The sequence below is a fragment of the Oryx dammah genome, unplaced genomic scaffold (genome assembly GCF_014754425.2).
Source record: "Oryx dammah isolate SB20612 unplaced genomic scaffold, SCBI_Odam_1.1 HiC_scaffold_24, whole genome shotgun sequence".
NCBI lineage: Eukaryota > Metazoa > Chordata > Mammalia > Artiodactyla > Bovidae > Oryx > Oryx dammah.
The window spans coordinates 19,545,054-19,565,139 of record NW_024070208.1 but is presented as its reverse complement, the minus strand read 5'-3'; the positions used below and the strand labels follow the sequence as shown (position 1 = coordinate 19,565,139).

At 37.5% G+C, this 20,086-nt stretch overlaps 1 protein-coding gene across 1 annotated transcript; it reads left to right on the top strand.

Annotated features, from left to right (window-relative positions):
• Position 1: 1 nt before the first annotated feature.
• Positions 2-18,477, top strand: SPRYD7 (SPRY domain containing 7). Its single transcript, XM_040266989.1, has 5 exons — positions 2-359; positions 5,752-5,868; positions 8,033-8,199; positions 12,346-12,448; positions 15,710-18,477. Exons 1-5 carry the CDS (start codon positions 254-256, stop codon positions 15,805-15,807), a joined length of 591 nt encoding a protein of 196 aa, XP_040122923.1. The 5' UTR covers positions 2-253; the 3' UTR covers positions 15,808-18,477.
• Positions 18,478-20,086: the final 1,609 nt, after the last annotated feature.

Sequence of the window (20,086 nt, the reverse complement as noted above, 5' to 3'; positions counted from 1 at the left end):
CCCCAGCTCCGCCACGCCCGGCTGGTCTTCCGTGTCTTCCGCCCAGGGAGGCTTCGCCTCATCCTGCGCTGCGCTCTCCCGGCCTGGGGCGTCGCGGTACCCGCCTCCGCGCTGCGCACAGACCTCCCCCACCCGCGCCGCACCTACTCAGGCGCTCGGGCGCGGGCGGGAGGCGGAGCGGAGGGGTCGGGGGCGGTGTCGCCTCAGCCCAGCAGCTGCAGGCGGCGGCGGCGGCACCGGAGGTCCCCGAGATATGGCCGCCTCGGTGTTCTGCTGCCTGCGGTGCTGCAGAGATGGCGGGACGGGCCACATCCCTCTGAAGGAGATGCCGGCCGTGCAGCTGGACACGCAGCACATGGGTAAGGGCCCTCCCTTCCCCAGACCCAACGGCCCACCCTGGGTCGGGCGCGGCGGGTCACGGGGCAGCCGGGGGCGTCTCGAGGAGCCCAGCACGCGGCCGGGCCCCGCCGGGCTCCGGGCGTCGTCCCCTGCCCCTCGCCCTGCGACGCTGCCGAAGACCCGGGTCGGCGTCGCGGATCTCCTCCGGACTCCGGCCGACCGCACCGTGGCCTGGTTCTGTGTTCAAGCAGCCCGGTCGGCTCCTGTCTCGGGGAGATACGGGCGTGTGGACCTTCCCGTTCCCACAGGAATCTCCTCTGGGCCGCCACTTCCCGAGACTCGTCAGACGTCCCCGGCGAGGGGCGCGGAGGCGACTCGGTTCTCCTCCTGTCCCGCCGTCGAGCTTCAGTCAAATACGCACATGTTGAGAACACTTAGCTGTCCTCAAGGACAGCTCCTTCCTCTGCCCTTGACAGCTTTCTATTAGCCCGTCAATTATCGGTTGTTTGCTCTCACCTCCTAAAGTCAAGACAAGGCAAGTTGCAAAAGCCTAAAGTCACAGCCTAGCTCAGGACATGTCATTTCAACAAAAACCTCCCCTTGTGCGGCTCCTCCTGAGTCATGCTTGGAGGTGGTGTAATTTCACCTGGCTGGCTTCTTCCTAGCAGGTCAGGCTATTGCAGAAATAGCGTGTTGCTTCTTCCCATCTGTGGTTTTTCCTTTCAATTTCAAATAAGTCTATAGCTTCTCCTATAACATTCTCCTGTTCCCCTCTATAGCCTCTCGCCACCTTATTATTTCTTTCTTAGACTTGTCCCATGTAGTTTCATGCTTCTGGAGTGTGGTTCTAGGAGATGACATTTCCCACTGTAATTATTTCAGAGTGCTGTCTTTTTGCCGAATTATTCTCTTTTAAATATACATCTGCATTTTTAGTTTTTCCCATATCTCTCTTTAACTAAAGGACAGTGCATTGAAGTAACAAAGGGAATTCTTAAATATTTGTAGCAAACCCCTCTCCTGCCCAGATTCTTTATACTCTGAAAACACTCTGCTCATTATATTTTTCTTTTTTCACATTTCTATAGCATGTACTAAATAACAAATGTGATAATTGTTTACCACTTTGTATGCGGGTTTTTACTTTTCGTTCTTCCATCTCCCCAGTGTAATATAGAACCCCAATGCATAAATATGTATGTAGTGAAGTCGCTCAGTCGTGCCCAACTCTTTGCAACCCCATGGATAGTAGCCTGCACCAAGTTCCTCCGTCCATGGGATTTTCAAGGCAAGAAGTACTGGAGTGGGTTGCCATTTCCTTCTCTAGGGAATCTTCCCAACCCAGGGTTAGAACCCAGGTCTCTCACATTGTAGACAGACACTTTACCATCTGAGCCACCAGGGAAGTCCAATATGTATGTAGGTGTACGTATATCTCCTTGAATTATTTCTTATTCATCATCACTTATAGACAGAGGTTCAAATTTTGTGATTTCCCTCAGGAAATGTTTCCATTTCATGTATTCATTGACTCAACTGATATTTGTTGAGTGACTGTCAGATGGCAGGCATTGTTTTATATGCTAGGAACACAGTAAAGGAAAACCACACACAGTTTCTGGAGGTTGTGATCAGTTTTAGTTCTTTCTGTCTCTACTGCCAAACTCCTGAATTACTACAATCTGCTCTTTAAAGTATTTGTTTTCTCTGGTCTCCTCTGCACGGAGAGCTGGTCACTGGTACTCGTTCCACTATGTTCTCCTTTTTCCAAAGCTGCCCCGCATCTTTCAGTAGAGTAACGTCATCCCCTGATTTTCTTCCTGCGTGGAAACTTTTTCTTAACCTGTCTTCCAAAAACTTCCAATTCCTCAATCACAGAAAAAGCCTGATTTTAGAAAACAAATAATATAAGAGGAGAAGCTTACCAAGTTAGGAATAGGTTTCAAGCATGAATTAATCTTAAGTTGAAATATGGGAAGCCCACTGAGTGAATATGCATGTATTTGGATATGTGAAAGTTTAATATGATTGCCTTTTTTTTTTTAAGTCTCTGCATTTCATATGCGAATAAGTGTTGTCTCTTTCAAAGTTGTCACTTATATTGGTAATGCTACATCACCTAAAGTGATTTGGAATTCCTCTTGGGATTTTCTGTGGTGTAGTTTTATAAATATCTTCTTTTGTACCACAACCTCCATATTTAATTGTGATTTGGTTTTTTAGAAATATAGAACTTCCCTGGTGGCTTGGGTGATAAAGAATCTGCCTGCAGTGTGGGAGACCCGTGTTTGATCCCTGGGTCAGGAAGATCCCCTGGAGAAGGGAATGGCAGCCCACTCCAATATTCTTGCCCCGAGAATCCGAAGGACAGAGGAGCACTGTGGGCTACAGTCTGTGGGGTTAGAAAGAGTTGGACACGACTGAGTGACTAATACTTTTTAGAAATGAATGTCTTCCAAAGTAGGTTCCTTGAAAGGGATGTTATTCATTTAGAAATGTCTAATGCTTTTTAAAAAATACTCTTTGGCTATGTTTATATATTTTCTGACTGTACTCAAATTTGCCTTGACTATCTAAACAATCTTGATAATAAAACTGTACAAATCACACAGATCCAAATATAGGATATCTTTGTACTTAAAAAAGAAATAGAGCAGGCTTGAAATAATTCCCTAATGATTCACAAGCACTGTAGAATGTTCTCTGAATATACCCCTCTTTATGTATAAAACATCTCAGTACCTAGCAGAATCCCTTGGAGATAAGAAGTGTTATTGAAGTAAGAACATAATAGCATATTCAGATTTGGTTGTTTGGGTTCAAATCAGAGTTAACATGTAAGAACCATAGAGTATTGCTGGGTTTAAAAAAATACCGTGTATTTTCATAATTCTTGAAATGTTTTTTCACTTAGAGTGCTTTCAGTTACAAGCAGTAAAACCTACAACTCAAAAATTGTTGAAAAATGAAGGAAATTCATCGATTTGTGTAAATTTAAAAAGTAAAACGCAGCACTAGCTTCAGAAAAGACTCCGTGCTGCCAAGGACTGGGCTCCTTTTATCTCTTTCCCCCATCAGCTGTTGCTTATTCCTGAAGGCTGGCATCCATGACAACTTGCAGCCTCTCCCTGTACTATAGGCTTCCTCATTTGAATCCAGCAAGAGCAAGAGAATCTTTATCCCTTCATTCTCTCTGGAAAAGTCTTGAGACTATCTCTGATGGTAGTGGCTTAGGTCACATAACAGTTTTTCACTCAGTCACTGTGGCCAAGAAATGTGGAATGCACTGATTGACTTAACCCAGGTCAAAGCTGTACCCCTGAAGCCAGAGATTGAGTCAGCTTCCTTGGAACTGTTTTGATCTCCAGAGAGAAGTTCGTTGGGAAAGAGAAAACAGATGCTGCATGTCCACGACAAGTACTTAGCAGAGCATATTCATTCATTTCTGTATCAGTTATTTGTCGAGCGTCTGCTGGATGCCAAGCACTCCATGGTCTTTGCTATTAAGGAGGAGCTGGGCCCTGGTTGCTCACCAGCAACTGCTGGAGATCTGTGAGGCAGCTAGAAGTAAATTATGTATAAAGACACTTTCCCAGAATTTGCAGTTTAGCATTTTGTAATTAGAAAAAAAAAAGGATGCTAATGAATTTTTAATAATCATATAATAGGATCTTTGGGCTTCCCTGATGGCTCAGTGGGTAAAGAATCCAATTACAATGCAGGAAACCCAGGACAAGCAGGTTCAGTCCCTGGGTTGGGAAGATCCCCTGGAGGTGGAAGTAGCCACCCATTCCATTATTCTTGTCTAGAAAATTATATGGACAGAGGAATCTGATGGGCTACAGTCCCTGGGACTGAGCAGGCACATAGTGCAATACAAAGGATCTTAGTTTTACCTACTATAAGAGTGTCTTTAATCAGCCCGTTTAGAATTGTGGTAAAGTCTTGAAAATTTCGTATTTCTCATGTGTATTTGTCCCAAATAATTTTTTGTTCAAGTATCAATTCAACAGTGAGTTGAGAGACCTGCCTCTCTGTTAGTACATTTGTTACTATTTTCTAATTTTATTTTACCCCCTCTGGAAAGAGGAATTCCCTACAGTTCCCCTAGCCAGATCTTCTTGATTTGTAAACTTATTAGCAGGAAAGTTTTACTGATTACAGATCTTGGGAGTCTGTCACGGGATAGTTACGGGATATTTCTTACAGACAAGCATTTTGTTAAATTTCTTCATGTTCTCTGATACGGTTTCCTAAATCAGTGTTTGGAAAAGAATTGGTATTGGAGTCACATGATCAAGAGATTGTTTTTCTCACTCTCATCTATCAAATGTTATTTGAACTAAGCTAAGATTTTCCATGAGAATAAAATGCATTTAATGACGTTGAAATCTTGTTTACATCTTTTCAATGTGATTAACAGCAGCAATCTTACAGATATTTTTAAGATCCTAAAATTGGCATTTTTCCATGTCAGCTATTTCAAGAACATAGATGTATGTTTCTTTCCATGGCTCATTACTCTTCATTCTTACTTGACCAGTGCACTTGCATAAGACCTTGTACATACATTCATTCAGCTTTTACCAAGTTGTTTTGTTTGGATTGAACTGAAAATTGTACTAATTTCCCAGCTCCTTTTAAGTGTTTCTGTTTTTATTTAAATCAAGAGATTTATGAAGTCATCAAATTGATTCACTGGCTAAAATGGAAGAAAGTCTACTTCAGGGAGTTCCCTGGTGGCCTAGTGGTTAGGATTGTGGGCTTTCACTGAAGTGGACCCAGGGTTCAGGGAACTGAGATCCCACAAGCCGCACAGCACAGCCAAAAACAAAAACAAATCTACTTCTACCTTAAAAGTGTTTAAAATATTCAGTATGTATATAAAAAAAAATTCAGTATAATTCAAAATTATTGTTTATTTGAAGCTGTCTAATTAAACAAAATTTCTAGCCATAAATTAATATTAAATATAAATGTCCTCCCAGAAAAAAGTGAATTAAATATTTTAAATATTTTATCATTATTTCATGTTTCGAAGTATATATAGTTATCCTATTTTTTGGAGACTAAGAGTTAAAAGTGAAATAGAAATTAACCTTGGGGGACTTCCTTAGCAGTCCAGGGGTTAGGAGCCCACCCTACAATGCAGGGGACACAGGTTCCATCCCTGGTCAGGGAACTAAGATCCCACATGCTGTGGAGCAACTAAGCCCGTGGCCTGCAGCTAGAGAGTCTGTGGGCTGCAGTGAAACATCCCACATAACTCAATGAAGATCTGTTGTGCCACAGCCAAGACTCAACACAGCCAAATAAGTAAACAGTAAATCAATAAATATTTTTTGAAGCTTAACCTTGATTGTTGGGTAAGAGAATACAAAACTTTACACAGTGTCTGTATTTTTTGTTTAGGAACTGATGTTGTTATTGTAAAAAATGGAAGACGAATATGTGGAACGGGAGGTTGTTTAGCCAGTGCACCTTTACATCAAAACAAAAGCTACTTCGAATTCAAAATCCAATCCACAGGTTGGTATAATGGTACTTGACTGTTAGTAGTCTGAATGTGAGGAGGAATCTTCAATATATGGAAAAGATTAATGAGGTAATTTAAAAAAAAACCACTAAATTCTTAAAGACCTTTTTCACATCTTCTTGTGACATCCTGGTTTCATTAGTTAATTTAGTTATATTAAGTTCAGTTTTCTCATCTATAAAATGGATTACAGGAGCCACCCTTCCTGCTTCATAGGAGCTGTATGTATGAAAGTGTTTTAACAGCGGTATGTACTGGTTCCGTTTAACACACAAGCGTTGTTATTAATATGGTTAATGATTAGCAGGAGCTAGATGAACCATTTCATTTGGTCAAGCGTGTAAGGTGTAGACTCTTGCTGTTTTATCTTAGGATAAAATTAATCTTATGATCCTGAGTTTTTCCCTTAACTCTTGTCAAGATTCCCTGATTCAGTGTCTTCTAAAGCGATTGGCAGATTTAGAATCTTGGTAGAAGTCTAAAGTCTCTTTAAAATTTTTTGAATATGTACACCTGAAACTAACACAATACTGTAAATCAACTATGCTTCAATTAAAATAAAAACTTCTTAATTATGAAGTTTCTTGACTTGTATGGCAGTTCTGCATGAGTATTATAATAGTTATTATTAGTTAACTTGTGGCAGTTTTGAATATGGGGAAATTTTTTTAAGCCTTTATTAAAAGAAACTTGTAGTAAAATATGGCATGAGTAATATAGGTACAGAACAGGGAAACTAGAGTGGAGTAAATTAATTCTGCTCTTACACAGACATAAAGTATCCCTCTGGGACTTGTTTTTTAAATTGTTTTAAATACTAATTTTTCTTAAGTGTGTAAAATAAATATAAATCTGTCCTTCATTCCATTCTTTTGTAAGTTAACTCACTGGCTGCAAAATGTCTCTGGTTACCGTAATTTTCTCAAGTATAACATACCTTTTCTCAAGAGAAGTGAATATTTCCTTGAGCCTTAAATGTAATACAGATTTCTTTGTGGGTTTTCTGTAAAGGATGCTATCCTCAAAGATATTTCTAGAATAAGTGTATTGTTGGAGTTTGAGGCATTGATCCCTCGATGAAAGCTTCAGGCAGTGTGCCAACGGGTGTCACCGTGCACAGTTCTTCAGGAGGAAGAGGACGCTGTAACCCTGCCTAGAGCTGTTGTCACATGAAATTAGTATCATCCCCTACTGGCACTCTTGTCTCACTTTGGAGGATAAATTATCAAATTATTTAGGAGGCCAAGACAGTGAAGTCCAGACATGCAGCTTTCTGATGGCCTCACTCAATCCAGGAAAATTGATTGACAGTATGGTCTTCAAGCATTCTTTAGAATTTCCCCTGATTTTGATAAAAACTGAGAAGGAAACAGTTTGAGATATAATCAGGAGCTCTACATATTCTGTTAGACTGATAAACAAGAGAGCTGGTCTCTTTAAAAGTCAGCTTAGACCAGACGGTTTTAAACTCATGGACTTAAGGTATTGGATAAGAAAATGATTTTACATTTTATCATTAATTTACTCCTCTCCATAGTATTGATCAGGTCATACATCATTGGTCACGTATTACAGATGCAAAAACTAAAGAAGTAATTTTCTGCTTCTCAGAGGTGGTGCTTGAAATAGAACCCCAGGCTATTTAAATTCAATATGTGGCTTTTTAGTAATATTTGGGGGGAATAATAATAATAGTAATGACAATAGCTAGCATCTTTTAAAAATACTTCCTCTGTGCTTTACTTATCCATTAAAAAAAAAATATAGCGTTCCAGTTATTTTACTTGGATGATCTTACTGTATCTTCTGATAACTTTAAGAGGCGGGTTCGGTTAGACTCCATAGTTCACAGGTGAGTAAACACAGAGGTTACGTAACTTGCCCAAGATGACATAGCACAGGCAGGATTTAAACCAGGCAGTACAGCTCCAGGGCCCACTTTTATCTTCCAGGCTGTACTACATCTGCAGAGATGTAGTAGAGATGTAGTACATCATTTGCAAACTACTTAAAAAAAATTTTTTTTTAAGATTAACAAAAAATAATTTAGGGATAATATGCCACTTTCTTTATAAACAATTTACACTCTCTTTTAAAACAACTTTCTTATTTGTATTCTTCAGATTTGGGGAGCATTTAAATTATTATATTTTTTAGGAATCTGGGGTATTGGCGTTGCAACTCAGAAAGTTAACTTGAATCAGATCCCCCTTGGCCGAGATGTACACAGTCTGGTGATGAGAAATGATGGAGCCCTATACCACAACAACGAGGAGAAAAACAGGCTGCCAGCAAATAGCCTTCCTCAGGAGGGAGACGTGGTGGTGAGTTTCCTTGTGGACTTGTTTTCCACTGTGAGTTATTCAACTTGAGCTGCTTTTAGTATTTCTAGTTTTGCCTGGGAGTTTGTGGTCCAAATTCCAGAGCACCGGGATTGGATCTAATGAGGTAGTTCATTTTCCAAAGAGAGCCCTTGATGTCGATGCTGCTGTCTTACATAACTGCCTTCTTTCTAGAGCTGCACTGGCCAGGAAAATCACCACGAACGCTTATTTCCATTTAGGAGAGTTTATGACTGGTTGGCTGCCAGTCAACATCTCCCGCCACTCTCACGTAAAAGAAACCTTGGCCCACAATTTTAAAAGAACGCTGACCCTTACGTTAGAAAAGATTAGGTATTTTTGCAGCTGGAGATCTCTTAGAGAAGACATTTATTACTTAATTTGTTACGGATTTCTGTTAAAGAATTACAGCATTTTTATCAGGAGTGTTGGTCCTTGTTAAACTTAACCTGCTTAAACTTCCTTCACTTTGAGAACTCTTTCAAGAACTGGCTCAAAATCCTAAGGCTTGATTCTGGAAAAGTTTTTTTTCTGGAAGCAGGGGATAGAAGGAGTTACATATTATGAAGGCTTTTTGGTTTTTATTCTCAACTAGATATATTCAAGTCTTTGTCAGAGCCATCCTATTGAAAATGTAATCCAGAGCTCCCTTTCTGTCTTTTTTAGATACTTCTCACAGTGTTTTCCAGGAACCTTATACATTGAATTCAGGCCATTAGCTGTTGAGAATAGAGTTCTTGGGTCTCTTTTAGCAAGAGTGTCCTTATACCCAGAGCCTTGGGTTCCTTGCTCTTGTAGCAAATTGAAAGGAATCTAAAGAATGAGAGTTTCTAATAATTAGATAACAGACAAGGTAAATCCAGGTTACTGAATTAAAGAAGTATACACTATTTGGAAGAAGGTGAAAAATAATGAGGAAATGAAAGCTTTTGACTATGGTCTGATCTTTCTTCTCTTCAGTTTAAAAAAAAAAAATTATGAACAGTTTTTAAATAGGTAAATTACAGAAAGTGGGTTTTTTCCCCCAAATTAACTAAAGAAAACAAGGAAACCAAAGACATAAACCATTTTTAAAATCTGCTTTTCCTTGTTATTCCTTTTAAATAGTTAGTTCTGTGTTTATAGATCGTTGCCAGATGCCCGTAATGTGGAACACCCTATTCAAGGGGTTATTTCATGAAAGAGAATCTTGAAGTCAAGTTGATGCTGTCAGCCTGCTTATACTAAAAAATGAAATTCAAACATAAAGGATAATCCGGGTAACTCTCCAGTGGTTAGGACTCCGTGCTTCCACTGCAGAGGGCCCGGGTTCCATCCTTGGTCAGGGAGCTAAGATCCCATGGTGAAACCAAAAAAAGAAGCAAGGATAATCAGTAACAAAAGTTTTTCTTTGTTGATGTACTGACTTGTACTGTGTGTTATTCTTTCCTTCCTATCTCATTCCTCATATCGACAGATTTAAGGATGTCATTTTTAGTCTGTCAGCATTGTTAAATTAGACTTTGAGTTTTTATGCCCATTCTGATAAAAGGAGGGCTCAAAAAGATGAGAGACAAGCAGAATCCTGAGAAGTAAAGCACCATCCCACGCTAATGGCTGTATCTTCCTAGTTCAGACGCTTGCAAACAGATTTCACCGAATTGCTGACAACAGCATAGGAAAGCTGGAATGAATTATAAGACAGTCAAAACATTCCATATGTGTCGAATTTCGGTCATATACCATTCTCTGAGGAGAAATCAAGAAACCCAAGCTTTCAATATCCAACCAAATGATTATGTTTCTGTAATAAGCATATAGGATCAGCAGGGCCTACTGCAGCACCAAGGAGGTACACCTGAGACAGCTCATGCTTATTTTTACCTTTTGTATATGGTTTTGAAAAGTACAGATTACATTTTAAAATTATAATTTTCAGTTTAATTTCAGAGAAGGTGAAATAGGTGGTACTATTATTATCATTTTACAGACCAGAAGTTAAGTAATAGCTTATTCAGAGTGACCCCAGGATTACAGTCTAATTTCAGAGTCTGTTCACCAAACCTGCAAATAATTATTGATAAATCCTTAGAACACATCGAGTTTTTGGTATCATAAATTATGAGAGAATCAAACCTACTATCTAGAACAAAGGGCAGATTAAGGGAATTCCCTGGCAGTCCAGTGGTTAGAACTCTATGCTTCCACTGCAGAGGCCACCGGTTCAGCCCTGGTCAGAGAACTAAGATCCCGCGGTGTGGTTTCTGACATCCTTCCTCATGTCTTTCCTTGGTATTTTTGTTGTCTAGTCACTCAGTCGTGTCTGACTCTTTGCGACCCCGTGGACTGTAGTCTGCCAGGCTCCTCTGTCCATGGGATTTTCCAGCCAAGACTACTGGAGCTTGTTGCAATCTCCTTCTCCAGGGGATTTTTGATACTGGGTAGTGGGTATTGTCCCCTGGAGAAGGGAAAGGCTACCCACTCCAGTATTCTGGCCTGGAGAATTCCATGGACTGTATAGTCCATTTGGGGTTTACTCACTCACTCGTGGGGTATTGATGCTGGAGGGTGGGGTTGAGAACTTGCAGTAGGTTATGCTGCCACCAGGTGGGGAAGGTGCCCAGATCATACCTGTTAGTCTGAACTGCTGGATTTCCTGTAAAGAGGGTTACATGCTGCTTTTTATGTAATCATGTTTTTTTAATGAAACAGGTTTCTTCACTAAAAAGCGAATCCTGGCGATCACTTTATTATTTAAAGCATTAAAGTATTATTTAAGGTATTTAAAGTATTTAGTATTTAAAGTATTATTTACATATTTATATTTAAATATATAAACTGAAATAAAGCAAAAGCAGTTTTGTTTATCTTTCTCAGTGTTTAGTCTAACCCTGGCTTTGCTAAGATTTGAGGAGAATCTTTTATAGCACTTAACATGTTGACTTATCTGGGCCTTTGCTGTCTTAACTGGAAAGTGAAGGATTTAAGACTAGATCGTCTGCAAGGTCTTTTTCTGTCTATAAAAGCTTTTAGATTCATATAATTTATCCACAGTCAGAAATCCTTCAAGTGGTTGCTTCTTGATCTATGATGATTTCTCTATTGAAAGGTCTCTGCTGTCATTCTTGAAAGGAAAGCTCTCCGTCTTCAGCTAGTAAATAACTGTACAGAGTTTTAAAGAGAGTTTTAAAAGTGTAAAAGTCTTTACAAGCTTTGAATTGCGTGGCAATTAAGAATAACTTTTCCAGAGCCATACTGCGTCAGTTTAAATTCCAGCTCTGCCACTTCCTAACTGTGCAACCTTAAATAAGTTATTTAACCTCTCCTGTGCTTTAGCTGCCTCATCTGTAAAGTGGAGATAATAAAAATACCTAGGATTAAATAAGTAAATATGAAGTGTCTAGTGTTTGGGACATAATACAGGTTGTTTTCCAGAATGTCAATAATGATAATTGTAATTTCGTACCATTAATAATATACAAAGTAATATATTATTTTGCTGTCTTTTTAAAGCCTTTTGAGCTGTTGTTTTTCTGTTTTCCACTTGATACTAATTATCAGTTATATGCAGTTGTAAATACCCACCTTACCTTAGTAATACATTTCACATATTTGAAACCAAGGTAAAAAGATAGAGAAATATATTATTTCTTTTTGAAAATAAATTGTATAAAGACAGTTCACCACAGCTGAAAACAATAATAGGTAATAATCCCTAACGGTGAAAACTTCACTGTTTTCCCCCTTTGTTATCAAATTCTACAGTGTTTTCTATATGAGTTTAAAAGGTCTCTCTGTTTATAGTATGTAGTACTTATATCACCTTAATATTCAAAATATAAAACCCAGATTATCTGAATAAAATACTAGGATTTAGTTTGACCCCTCGAATGTGGACTCATGGGATTTTACTTTTCCCCTCCCCCCACATAATCACCACTACTTTTTTTTTTTTTTTTTAAGCTCAATTCAAATAGATTTCTACCAAATTGTAAACCCTTAATAAAATCTGTTATGGAAAAAAAAATCTGTTGTGATCTTTTGCTTAGTTTTTTGTTTCCATGCTCCCCAGTTAGTGCTTTGTGACTGTTCAGGTTTTTATGGAACATATATATTTTCCCTCTTTTTAATATTTACTTTGCTTCCTAGGGTATTACATACGACCATGTAGAATTAAATGTATATTTGAATGGAAAAAACATGCATTGTCCAGCATCAGGTATACGAGGGACAGTGTATCCAGTTGTTTATGGTAAGCGAAAATATTTCTAAACATTATTAAATGTATGTTAACTTTTGCTTGGCATTTAACTTTGTAACTATCATTCAGAAGGCTGGACAAATTAATAAGGACCTTTGTATATGGAGTAAACTCAGTAGGTCATCACAATCCCTCTTTGCGGGACTAAGGAAAGTTTTTATTTCCTTTGTATTAAAAAAATAAACTTGCTAAATACAATGATTATTCTTAAATATGCAATAGCCATATTCCCTTTTAGATCATATAGTCTTAGATTCCAGACAGTTTCAAAAACTTCACGGAATTTTCAAAAAGGCATTCCTGCCAGTTGTTAGAAAGGGTTAGACAAACAGAAAATGTAATTGTAAAGAATATTTTGAAAGTAGAGATGGGAATTCCATGTAGATTGAACACTGGTTACCTTTACAAAATCACCTAAATGTTAAAACTCTTCTGAGAAAGATTATGACTTAGAATGATTTCATATTGATTGTTTTGCTTTTGATAGCCAGGTATGTGTAAGTATAGTTTCTGTGCAAGTATACCTCCAAGAACTGGGTTACTTAGAGATGACTCTGTACTCCTCAGTTACTTTTATTTTATTACAGAAAATTCCAAACATGTAGGAGTAGCCAGAATAGAATAATGAACCCTCATGTACCCATTACTTAACTTCAAACAATTGTCAGCTAATAGCCAGACAGGTTTCATCTCCTCCCTACAGTCCTCTGTTCTTCACCTCCCCTCCTTATATTGTTTTGAGGCAAATGCCAGACATTATACCATTTTATTCTAAAATATTTTATATGTATCCCTAAAAAATAAGGTGTCTCTCTTTATAGGAAACGTACTTAAGTACAGTGCCTTTATCACTCTTCTTCATTTTTTATGTTATCAACTTTAAATCAACAAGTGTATGATTTTTCTGCCTGTGCTATTAGTAGATTGCAAAACATTTTCTCATTTAAATTACTTTAAATAATTAAGGATTTGAGCCATAACAAAAATTGTTAACTTTTTTATAGTAATTTACCAGGAAAGTAACAGACTTTGTTCAGAGTGGCAGAAAAGTATACAGTAGCAAATATAAATACTTAATAATTTGATATAACAACCAAAGCCTCTGCTTTAAAGTTTTCATTTATCTTCTTTTTCCCTAAATACTGCTTTTCAGTGCTTCTACGTTCTTTGTCTTTGCATATCTTTGCGTGAAAGGTGTATTTTTAAACTTGATATAAGTTAGTCTGCTTGCAGTGTTTGGTAATCCTAAAAGTAATGTTTTTGTTTACTTAAATAAATGGAAATGTAGCTTAATATTTGAAATAGTTTAGTCTGAGAAATATATATCAGTAAAATTTTAGACTGAGTTACACAAACGAAGATAGCAAACAAGATTTTTATTCTAAATATTTTCTTTGATTTGGCATTATTTTTAATGCAGTGAAGTTTATGTAGTAATATATTTTATAAATTGAAATTGATAGCCAGATACGATCAAAAATAAAAATAAAATTCAAATTCCCTTACCCTTTGCCTTCTATCCTATACCCAATCCTAATTCTTTCCAGTTGTCCATACTGTCAGTCCTTATATTCAACCTGTGGAGAGACAAAACTGAGTAACAGTGAAGAAAAGTTTGTTCACAGTTAGGACTTCCAGCTTCATCTAAGTTCTCTGTGTTTTTTACATCTCTGCACCTTCCAGACTTTCATCGTTCTTGAGTTCCCTGTTCATTCTCTGTAGATCCATCTTCCACTTTGTAGAGAAACAGTCCATCATGGTGAACTCCAGCTTCCCTCCCCCACCTCCTAAAGGTTTTCTCTTCCAAGCTTGTCTCCTTCCCATCCCATTTTAGAGGAAGTGGTGCCCTTCATGTTCAAAAAAGTCTAGATTTCAAACTTCCCAGTCCTGGGACTTGATTGTCAGTTATTTTGTCTGTATCTCATGTCATCAACCTCGTTCTTCAATGCCTGTAAACATTCTAAATCATACTTATTCCAAAATGCCCTCCCTTAAACTTGTACCCCTCACCAGGCCTGGGTTTACCCTTCTCTATATGGCTGCGTTTCCTAAAAAACAGCTTTTGTCTCTATTTATATTGTATATTCAACTACTGTGGCTGCCTTTACCACTACTTCACTGCAACAACCTCTGTTAAAAATCACTAGTAATTTCATGAATGTCACATCTAGTGCTTAACTTTTTTCCTGCATTGATAATGAAATATAAACTATTTAGTAATGTGTATTAAACATATATACGCAACTTAACAAATAGCTATAAAGCGAAACCCATGTCATCACTATAGTCAAGATAATGAACATATTCGTCACCCCTCAGTTTCCTCCTGCCCCCTTGCCATGCATTCTGCTCACCTCTCCCCACTCCACCCCCTTGTAGCCACTATCTGCTTTCTGTCGCTACAGATGATCTTATGTTTTTAGAGTATTGTATAAATAGAATCATACAATTTGTATTTTTTTAATCTGATTTCTTTTACTCAGTGTAATTGAGACTCATCCATGTTGTAACATGTACCAAGAATCCATTGATTTTTATTACCAAGTAGTATAGTTCATTGTGTGGGTACATCACAATTGATTTTTCCCTTCACCTATTGTTGGATATTTAGGTTGTTTCTAGTTTTGGGCCATTACAAATAAAGCTGCTATGAATATTCATGTATAAGTCTTTGTGTGGATATATGCATTCATTTCTCTTGGATAAGTACTGCTTTAAAAAAAAGGAAAACAAAAAAACATGTAGAAGCTGAATAAGCCCTGCAGGCTAATTAACAGTATTGTATCAGTGTTAGTTTCCTGGTTTGGACATTGTACTGTATTTGTGTGAGATGTTACCAGTGGGGGAAGCTGGACGAAGGTTACCCAGGAATTTTTGTATGGTTTTTGCTACTCTTTGTGAATCTATCCTTTTTTAGTAAAATATTTTTTAAGAAGTAATTTATCTTAATGTATAAAATTGAGAAAATACAGGTAGGTAAATAAGGAAAAACTCAAATTACCTGTATTTACATCATCTAGAAATAATCATAATAATATTTTGATGTATTTCTGTTCAGTGTTCTTGACAGATTTTATTCTTCACTGTGGCTGTTTTTAACCAGTAGGATCGTGTTTTGTAACCTGGATAGCAGATGTGTTTCTTCTTCTTGCGTGTTAATTTTATGGCATTATGGAAACAGTTTATAAGTATGTACTCATTCAATTTAAGGTGTTTGCTTCTAATTTATTTTCTTTCTTTTTCTGTCTCTAGTTGATGACAGTGCAATTTTGGATTGCCAGTTCAGTGAATTTTATCATACTCCTCCACCTGGTTTTGAAAAGATATTATTTGAACAGCAGATCTTCTGAATGTGTTTGTTTTTGAAACTTGTATTTCTGCACTGTTAAAAGTGTTTACCATTTAATAAAGCTTTACCTGACATATAGATGAAAATATATTCTTAAAAATATGCTTGTTAATATTGTCTAAGGAACCAGTGTATACACTATACCACCCTGAAGTTGTGATTTAAAGTACTTGGGTTTTGTGATATGAAATCAGCATTTGGGGCGGTTTATTTAACTCTTATTTAAATAAATATAACTGTGGGTTTAATTAACAGTATTAAATGGGAATATGTATATAGATATTTAAAAGGGAGTCTTTCTTAATGTAAAATATTTGTATTGATAGAGACAGAGTTGGGTGGGTTTTTTGGTCATTCTGATGTTTAGACCTCATTAACTGTTTTAAGTCCGCAATCCAATTATTTTGTGTCTCAGTATCTTTTTTTATATAGCATATAACAAAGTGACAAATTTATATTATTGGCAACTTCAGTTTTGGCGATTTATTTACTGTAAAATGTACCACTTTAAAATGTTAATTGCTTGTTTTGTTTGTATGCCGTTTTTAATTTTCTTTGTGAAAGGAGATAAATGTGGTAGTAATTATTGGAGCATTTTGTTGAAGACCATCATGCTGTGTTACTTCAGTACCTGAGTAAGTGGTGGTTGACTGGTGACAGTGTACACAGCAGACATTTAGAATAGTATGATGCCTTCAGTCTAAATGGAAATGAGGTTATTCTTTTAAGGATTTTAATTTAAATGTGCATTTTTCTGTAAGGAATAATAAAATAATAGTAATTAAGGACTATTCAGTACTATATTAAATACATGTTCTTCCTGTTTTAATTATACTGTAAATTCACTTTGCCCTTGATTATTCAGAAGTTCCGAAATAAGTGAATCCTCTCCATGACCCTGACTGAGCCTTTGCTTAGTTTTCAGGAAGAATCCTTTAAAAAATACCCTACAAAGCTGAACAAGTCACTGTCCATATCTTTGGGACAGTCTCCTTTGCAGATAGGCCAGGCCAAGGATGCATGCATTTCTCTCATTTATCAACATGGAGCAGTATGTCGTACCAGAAAAACACCGCTTAAGAATCAAAGGAGACCTGAATTGTAGTTTGCCACCAGATCCCATTATCTCTTCAGGCAATTTCCTCAGTTTCTCTGGATGCAGGTTCCCCATTTATAAAAGGGATAGTCATACCTTGTTGGTAAGATTCTGAAACTGGTTAAAATTACATATGCAGAACAGCCTCATCATCATCCACACGTAATGAATGCAGCATCTTTGTTGACTGCCCTCAGTGGTTTTCATACTGTGGCCCTTAGACCAGCAGCATCAGCCTTCCTTACCTGACAACTTGTTAGACGTGGACACTCAGGCCCCACCCCAAACCCATGGAATCAGAAACTGCTGGGGACACACCCAGGAATCTGTTACAGGAACAAGCCCTTGAGGTGATTCTGATCCACGCTAAAGATTGAGAACCACTGCTCAGGAGAGAATTCTTTGAGAATGATTGCCTACTATAAATTTTCTAAGGATTTAAGACTATTGTTGACACATAGCCAAGAGAGTCCTGCACAATATTTATTTATTATTTGTTAGATAAAAATATAACAATTGGTTTTAAAACATGGATATATTTGAGTAACATGTTTACATAAATCCCAGATTTAACTCTGTAGATACACAGAATTGAACTAACTTTATTATTTATGTATTTTTGCCTTTCTGACCTTGTAATTTTAATTAGTAAAGAACATGGTTATTTCAGAAAGATTTAATATAACTACTGCTTGCGTTCTTTATAATGTTACCTACCTCCGAATTATTTTTTTAAGAGCTAACCTTTTTTTGTTAATGTTCATGTTCTTTTCTCAAGACTATCTTTGCTACCTCTAATCATACTGAATAGATACAGTACTAAAATTGGTATATGAGTTATGTCCATGACAACAGTTTGATGAAAATCCATCCCATGGACAGAGGAGCCTGGTGGGCTGCAGTCCATGGGGTCGCCAAGAGTCGGACACGACTGAGCGACTTAACTTTCACTTTTCACTTTCATGCATTGGAGAAGGAAATGGCAACCCACTTCAGTATTCTTGCCTGGAGAATCCCAGGGAAGGGGGAGCCTGGTGGGCTGCCGTCTATGGGGTCGCACAGAGTCAGACACAACTGAAGTGACTTAGCAGCAGCAGCAGATGTGCTTTTAATCTCTAGCTTTCTATTTCTCATAGGAAAATTACCTATAACCTCAGTCTTACCTTGAGAAAAACATCAGATTCATAAAGGGGCATCCTACAAAATACTTGAGCAGTACTCTGCACTGTCATGGGCATCAAAAACAAGGGAAATCAGAGACACACACCCCAGGGAGCCTAAGGAAACAAGTCAATGTAATGTGTGAACCAGGAACAGAAAAGGATATTAGGTAAAAACTAAGGAAATCTAAATACATCATGGGCTTTAGTTAATAATGTATCAATATGTTTATTACTTGTAATAGATGAACCATAAAAATGTAAGATGTTATTAACGGGAAATTGGAAGAGGGGACATATGGGAACTCTGTACTACTGTCTCAATTTTTCTGTGAATCTAAACTGTTCCAAACAATAAAGTGTATTTAAAAACCTACATTCAGCCAGAAGAAAATTAAAGCCTTTCTTGAAGACATTGGTATGGTATATACTTAAGCATAAGTATTCAGTGATAGCCAAATATAAACATAGATGGGACATAAAACATCCTTGTATTTTAACACACAAAAACCTGCATTTGTTTCTGGCTGAAGAAACTGTCCATTGTCTTGATTCTGTTTTTCACAGAAATCCACTTGTTCACACTGATGTAGCTTTTTATACTCACATTGAAAATTAGTGATTTATTATCCATGTTATTCTTTCAGTGATTTAAACATTGCAAGGGACTTGCAATGGCATATATGTGAAACAATGAACATCTCATAATAAGTTTACATTCTTAAAATCCAGAAAAAGATACTGGCTTTTAACTGCTGTCAGCTCACTGGTTAAGATTATTTGAGTATATTTTCCACTTGGATTACAAGCTATTATCATTTAAGAATGATACAAAATATAATTTAAGGCTTTTAAAAATCATTAACAAAAACAGAAACGTAGTGTTGCTCACATCTTTATTTTTTCTTTTAACTGCATGTTTACTTCTTAATGTAAGTCTAGGTATGGACCAGCAAAAGCATAGCTGAAAATTTGAGTGAAATCTTAGACTATTCTTGATAAGCTACATTAAATCAATAATTTCTTTTGATAATGTAAAAACACTAGATACTGTGAGAAGAAAATTTTTAATCAAAACTGTGGGAACTTTCCTGTACATAGTACTCATAGCGAAAGTGAAAGTCGCTCAGTCATATCTGACTCTGCAACCCCTGGAGAATCCCACAGATGGAGGAGCCTGGTAGGCTGCAGTCCATGGGGTCGCCAAGAGTCGGACATGACTGAGGGACTTCGCTTTCACTTTTCACTTTCATGCATTGGAGAAGGCAATGGCAACCCACTCCAGTGTTCTTGCCTGGAGAATCCCGTGGACGGCAGAGCCTGGTGGGCTGCCTTCTATGGGGTTGCACAGAGTTGGACATGACTGAAGTGACTCAGCAGCAGACTATACAGTCCATGGAATTCTCCAGGCCAGAATACTGGAGTGGGCTGCCTTTCCCTTCTCCAGGGGATCTTCCCAACCCAGGGATTAAACCCAGGTCTCCTGCATTGCAGGCGGATTCTTTACCAGCTGAGCCATAAGGGAGGCATAGTACTCATAAGTGGAATATAATTAATTACCACATATTAATTTGCAATATTTATGCAATCTGATAGAGAAATACTTTGGAGCTAAACGGGCTGTTCTCATGAATGAATGGAAATAGAATCAATTAATTGTCATCCAATAGGATATGAATATCCTTCAACTTGTTCTTTTAAAAAAACCAGGACCAAATTATTGAAATAATCAGTATAAACAGCACTGTTAGATACAATTAGCAATATAAATGAATCACATACCATCCAAGATTTCTATAGAAATTTGAAGGAAAAACTGTCCCAGGATTGGCTGAGATGCATAATGTGTAAGTCCATAGGAATCACTACAATGTAGTCATTCGAAGATGGAATCATTTATGTGTTGTGTCTCATGAATACTCAAAAACGCAATATTCTGTGCCCTCAAGGAACTCTGCTAATTGTAATTCATTCATAAGTATGGCTCTACAATACCCAAGATCTACTAGGAAAATTTTTCCCGT

Excerpts from the sequence above, each read along its gene's own strand:
- SPRYD7 (XM_040266989.1), top strand. The coding sequence starts at position 254 with ATGGCCGCCTCGGTGTTCTGCTGCCTGCGGTGCTGCAGAGATGGCGGG. Across the intron at positions 360-5,751 it reads GCTGGACACGCAGCACATGG|GAACTGATGTTGTTATTGTA; the intron begins GTAAGGGCCCTC and ends TTTTTTGTTTAG. Across the intron at positions 8,200-12,345 it reads CTCAGGAGGGAGACGTGGTG|GGTATTACATACGACCATGT; the intron begins GTGAGTTTCCTT and ends TTTGCTTCCTAG.